The 6483-nt window shown below is 41.2% G+C and overlaps 1 protein-coding gene across 3 annotated transcripts in view; it reads right to left on the reverse strand.

The window, feature by feature from the left end:
* gpr83 (G protein-coupled receptor 83) overlaps window positions 1-5469 on the reverse strand; it is a 17832-nt gene extending 12363 nt beyond the window's left edge. Inside the window, exons 1-3 of one of the 3 annotated variants that reach the window (XM_020601999.1) lie at window positions 5351-5469; window positions 4864-5243; window positions 3068-3193 (exon numbers count right to left, since the gene is read on the reverse strand). In XM_020601999.1, coding sequence (XP_020457655.1) covers window positions 3068-3193; window positions 4864-5199 — 462 coding nt within the window. In that variant the 5' untranslated portion in view covers window positions 5200-5243; window positions 5351-5469. Of the gene's footprint in view, window positions 1-3067; window positions 3194-4863 lie in introns of all 3 variants that reach the window. The other 2 variants (XM_020602000.1, XM_020601998.1) reach the window with 2 other exon arrangements.
* Between the last annotated feature and the right edge of the window lie 1014 nt (window positions 5470-6483).

The following is a 6483-nucleotide window of genomic DNA, read 5'->3' on the forward strand; positions in this document are numbered from 1 at the left end:
TGAAGGGTGGGTGGAATGGCTCCCTCCATCCTCAAAGACCCCCCCCCCCCCCAGCATGGACTTTTCACCTCCCTAGCCTCTGGCCAGAGGTTCAGAAGTGTGAAATGTAGGACTGCTAGATTGAAAAACTCTTTCTTTCCCTCTGCCATCAGACTCCTAAACTGCTGAGGAGTTTATTACCAGGAAATATTTCATGTACTGTTTACATTCTCAGTTTGCACATGCATAGTTGCACAATGACTGTTGACTGCTGCCCATGCTGCTCCTATGCAGCATACATTGTTATATTCTTGTATATTTTTATTATATTGCTGCATTTGCTGCTTAAAGTGCCTTAGATTTTGTGTTACCTATTTATCTACTTTATATTTCACTTGTATTTTTGTGGCATTCATGTGGACAGCAAAGTAAGAATTTCATTGTACAGGGAAACACGTTTCCTAACTGTGCATGACAATAAACACTTTGACCTCATTAATAAAACAACATCTGAGGTTTAGGACTCAAATGCAGACACCAACCAGTGATGATGGCGGTTAAAGTTAAACAGATTATTAAAACAAAATGGGAAAGACAGCGGCTTACTTTGAGGCCAGGCAGGCAAAACAGAACAGAGACAGAGTTAGTCTAATGCGGGGTAAAAGACATGTAAACAGTCCAGATAAATATTAAGTCCAAGGGGGTGGACAAGAGGCAGAGTCCATGGGAAACCGACTAAACATGAGGATAACACAAAATAACAGCCAAAAAAAAAACCAAACACATAGAGCTTCTGTAGATAGTGAGGCACACTGAGAGCATGAGCTACAGACAAGCGCATCAGATAATCTGGCAACTAAACACAGGAAACAGATGACGATTTATACAGAGGAGGCTGATGACTGAAGTGGCTGCAGGTGTGGGGTGAGAGAGTCAGGACACCGCTGTAGTGACGATCTCAATACGTGGAGGCAGGATGTCAATCAATAGTCTTTAGAAAAGTACAGAACATTAAAAGGCAGGGAAAACATGGGTCAGACAAGAACAGGACTGAGAGTGTGACAGTGTCAAAACATTTACTATACATGTTGTGGAGGGGGCGGTTTATAAAGCTGAAACATGCCTGCTACTTCAACAGAAATGTTTTCATATACTGGTACAAAGACCCAAAGACAAACCGCCTGCGTTACATGAAAAGCTATTAGCAGTCTCTCTCTACAAGCTCAGCACCATGGAGAACTCCAAATGAGTGTCTTTCTTTTATTTTATTTATTTATTTTGTCCAGCATTGTTCGGCCGTCACCCAGCCCAGTTTTACAGGTGAGGCTGAGATGCAACTCTAAGTTTTTGCAGTTCCACGTTTAACTATTTGCACCATATACTGCGCCACAAATTGGCTCAGGGACAGTGTCAGGCACTCTCTTGCCAGGCATATAGGTGGAAATGGAGTCTGGACCACCAGCAATAAAACAAATGCATGAATATGTGTGGTAAAGGTGTTGAATTGAATGCAAGGTGCAGTGGAAAAGACAGATTGTCACTAGCCTTCACAGACTTTGGAGTCCAGATGAGTGAGGTCCACCAGTGCCCTCCCCAATCGGCTAGTTGTCCTGAACCTGACCAGGAGAGCACTCTAGAATAATCTGACCTAATCTAAGCAAAAGTCCGAGTTATTCTGCTAATGATCTGCTCCATTACAGCTTCTACTCTGAGGTGACATTGCCTTGTCAACAGATGTTTCTCAAGTAAAAAATTAACTTTGAAATTTAAAAAAAGTGGTGCCGCATATACATTACTCATAAACTACAGCCATGCAACACTACACCTGCAGCAATGTGACAAAAGCCAGTCCTTTAATGAGGGTCCAAAACAGAAAAGCTTCCACAAGAGATGAGTGACATTTTAGAGAATCTTCTTGGTTGTCTTCTCTACTTTATTTCTCAAGCAGGATGCTTTTGTAGGTTTGGTCCTGATGCCCAGAAGATGCATCCTGAAGTCAGTGTCCACAGGTGGAAGACTGTAACGTGCTATTCATATAACAATCATGTGATTTATAATTTTGTATTTTTAACTGTGGGCGAAGCATTTTGAGACTGAAACAAGCAAGATGATACTAAACATGAAATCTGTGCTGTCAACGATGAAGAATGAGTGAAAAAGTACAGGCAAATACATGCACACATACTGTACTGTCTGAAGACAAAATCCTAAAGATAAATATATTTAGGATTTCATAGCTTTTCCTGTTCACTCATCTCCCTTTCAGTCTTTTAATTAGCTGATTCAATAGCTTAACAGAGGCAAACTACTGATCAAATCTAGAGTGACTTTTTATTTTCAAATATCAAAAAGATGCCAACATGTTGACAGTGCTTGGAATTTATCAAGCAAACACAATGCATTTTGACCTTGCAGCATTAGGCTCTTCAAATATTACATTTCTCGGTCTCACTGAAAATGTAGCTTTTAATATTACTATCTTGCAGAGATCCACACCGACAATTAACTGAGTACAGCTCCATTAATATCAGCTCATTTTAAGTTTTTTATTTGTTGACTATATGTTATTTCCTTGTGGGTACACAGCAAAAATTATACATAAAATTTGTTGGATATTTTTACTCTACAGCAGAAAATAAATCTATTATACAACTGGTTGGCATTAAGATGCAAGTGTAACCACTTTTAGCCATTTACACTGCAATATTTGGATTGCAGTATTAACATTTTTTAAGACACATTAAATTGACTACACTTTAAAAATACATTTTAAAGTGTGTTAGTTTCAACCACAAGTATTAATCACACTTCAATTTTATTTATAGATTTTTTTTTCCTGGAGCAGTACATTTGCTTAGTTTGGAGGGGTGGGGTTCACACTAATATGGGCTTCAGATCATTTCAAACAACCAAAGTACTGCAAGATAGGAGTAGCTGTGACAAGCTAGAAGGCTAAAAAGAAAAATACTTTTAAACTTTAACATCAGATTAATATAAACCACCATTGTGACTAAAATTTAAAAAAAAAAAATAGCATCACATTCCGAGGACAGAGGAGCATCACTGCTTCATGTCTTGATAGACATACCTGTCGTCGGTCCAGTGCTATAGCAGTCAGTGTGAGCGTGGAGACGTGCAGGGAGCAGTACTGTACAAAGCGGCTGATATGACACATCGTCTTCCCAAATACCCAAGTGCTGTTCACGAAGCGGACCTAAAGGGAGCGCATACACAATTCAGGCCATATGTGGGTGTCAAATTTACATCCTTATAGAAATTAATTTCTTTCGGGGGGGGGGCAAAAACATTTTGACACAAATGATCAAGCATGAAGTCTTCCGTCTCTAAATATTCAGATTGATTCAGAATATAAAGAAAAAAAACTCTTCTACTGTATGATGGCGCTAATAACAATCTCAGAGATTTTTATAAAGAAAGTAATGTCTTATTTTTCAATCCTGGTCCTGGAGGTAGGCTGTCCAATATCATCAGAAATAGTTGTACTTCAGGCATGTGATGCTTCTTTAATTTGTAATCTAACTCACCTGTAGCAACCAACAAGTGCTGGCAATACAGAAATCACACTTGCGACCAGTTACAATGGAGAAAAGTTGACTCAACCTTTGTGTCATGTGGACCACACTGAGCATGGAGAAAAGAAAGAAGAGCAAAGAATGATCTGAGGATTTGAAAACCACAATAGTGGAAAATCATGGACAGTCTCAAGGCTGCAAGTCCATCTACAGAGAGCTGTCTGTTCCTGTGTTCACTGTGCACAACATTGTCAAGACATTTACAGCCCATGGCGCTGTAGCTAATCTCCCTGGATGTGGATGAAAGAGAAAGATTGATGACAGATTGCAACAAAGGATTGTTTGAATGGTGGATAAAGAACCTCAATCAACTTCCAAACAAATTCAAGTTGACCTGCAGAAACAGGGTGCAACAGTGTCAGCTCGCACTATCATCACCATCTGAATGAGAAGGGAAACTATGGTGACCCAGAGGGACCCCACTGCTGACACAGAAACATAAAAAAACAGATTGGAGTTTGCTGAAACCTACCTGAAGAAGCCACAATCCTTCTGGGAGAATGTCCTGTGGACTAATGAGACTAAAATAGAGCTTTTTGGTCGAGCACATCATTCTGTTTTCAGAAAAACAAAATGAGGCCTTTAAAGAAAAGAACACGTCCCTCAGTCAAACATGGTGGAGGTTTGCTGATGTTTTGGGGTTGTTTTGCTGCTTCAGGCACTGGATGTCTTGACTGTGTGTATGGCATTATGAAGTCTGACAACTACCAATGAATTCTGGAGCACAATGTAGGACCCAGTGTCAGAAAGTTGGGTCTCCGTCAGAGGTCGTGGGGATTACAGCAAAACAATGACCAAAAGCAGACTTCAGAACCACCCAGAAATGGTTTCAGACAATATGCTGGAGATTCTGAAGTGGCCAGTAGCAAGTCCAGACCCAAATCTCATAGAGCACCTGTGGAGAGGTCTCAAGGAACCCTTCAAATCCGAGAGACCTGGAGCAGTTGGCAAAAGAAGAGTGGTCCATAATTCCAGGAGAGAGGTGAAAGAAACTCAGATGATTACAGGAAGTAATTGATTTGTTATTCTGTCCAAAAGATGTGCTACCAAATATTAAGTTCAGGGTGTAAATAATTCTGTCCAGTCCATTTCTGGAGTTCTGTGTGCAACATGAGAATACCAAAGAATCTGTGATTTGAAACAATTTTCTGGGAGAAGTGGTGCGTTATCTGACAGAAATGCAGGGGTGCCAATATCTTAGGCCATGACAGTATGTGTAAGTGAACACAAAAAACGCACACAATAAAACGTAGTTACATTTCTAACATCATCAGTCGTGACAGAACCTTACCAGAGTGAAGGGTGTATTGAGGACGGTGATGAAGATATCGGCCACAGCGAGGTTCATGATAAACAAACTGGTGGCGGACTGGGTGCGCTTGTTTTTCACCACCACATGGCACACCAGGGTGTTCCCGAACAGGGAGATCACGATGATCAAAGAGTACGCGGCCACCAGCAGCGCCTTCACGCTCCCGTCCTGCCACTCCACTCCACGGCGCTTCTTAGAAGCCAGAGAGCGCCAGTCCTCCAGCATCCCCTCGTCAAAGTCCAGGAAGAAGATGCCCGAAGTCCGGTTGCCCAACTGTCCCGAAACGTTCATCAAACGCTCCGCGTAAGAAAACATCCCTTGTGCCAGAAGTGAGGAGTCGTTAAGTGTCTCTCCTACACCTGTGCAAAGGACCATAGATAACCAAACACACACAGTCCACATGTTGTCAGCTTCTTTTCCCTCGTTCTTTGTGTAATCTGATAATTTGTGCACCTGCTGCGCGCACCTGCTCCGTCTCGTGCGTGCTGAAGTGATGCGGAGATGCTGAAGCAACAGGTTGATGCGACTTGATTCAGCGCTGCTGTTTTTAAACCCTCGTGTAGCCAATGTGTGTGCGCATGAAAATCAGAGAGAGGGAGGGAGGGAGGGACCTCAGTGTGGCAGCATATAAATCCCTCTCACACACGTTGTGTTTTCATAACTTCAGGGGCCATTACATTGACCCGCAGTCGGTACGGAAAGTTATCAGACCCTTACAAGTTCTCCACATTTTGTTGTGCTGCAGACTCGTTTTAAAATAGATTGTTCATATTTTTCTCATCAATATACACATTATACTCCACAATGATAAAGTGAAAATAGGTCTTGGAGCTCCTGGGCACTTTCAATGCTGCAGAAATGTTCTTGTGCCATAACAAAGGGTCTAAATACTTATGTAAATTAGATATTTCAGTCTTTTATTTTTAATACATTTGCAAAACTCCAAAACTCACTTTATCATTGTCGAGTATTGTGCGTAGAGTGCATAGACGGTCTTAATACTTTCTGTACCAACTGTACATTTCCCGGAGGCTTAACCATAACCATAGTTACTCGCTACCTAACCCTAATGTCACCCTAACCTTAAAGCAAGTCATCACTCTAAATTTTAATGGTTTCGGTTTTTGGGGACTTGCTTTTTGCCCCCATAAAGACATCATATCCAAACAGGGTGACTGAGTAGACAGATTTACATCCCCACAACATGACTAATACCAGGTCACACACATGCACCCTCTTTCTCTCTGTCCCTGCCTTTCCAGTCTTTGCTTTTATTGGCTTGCAACAATAACACTTCAGGAGAAGCTTCCCAGCGTTCAGTGAGCTGAGGCAAGGACAGAAATTGAAATTAAATCTCCAGTGAACAGCCACCCATCCTTTTCCTGATTTGCACTTCTAACACTAAATCTGGCTCAGTCTAACGTGCAGGGCACAGAGAGATGGATAGATAGAGTACTTTATTAATTCTCACAGGAAAAATGCTCTTGTTATAACACTCACTAAACAGATTCACAGAAACAACAAGCAGAGGTTGGCAGGATTCCTATACAATCAGGCCAAAGGAGATATATATATATATATATATATATATATCTGTAT

The sequence above is a fragment of the Monopterus albus genome, unplaced genomic scaffold (genome assembly GCF_001952655.1).
Source record: "Monopterus albus unplaced genomic scaffold, M_albus_1.0 scaffold54.1, whole genome shotgun sequence".
NCBI lineage: Eukaryota > Metazoa > Chordata > Actinopteri > Synbranchiformes > Synbranchidae > Monopterus > Monopterus albus.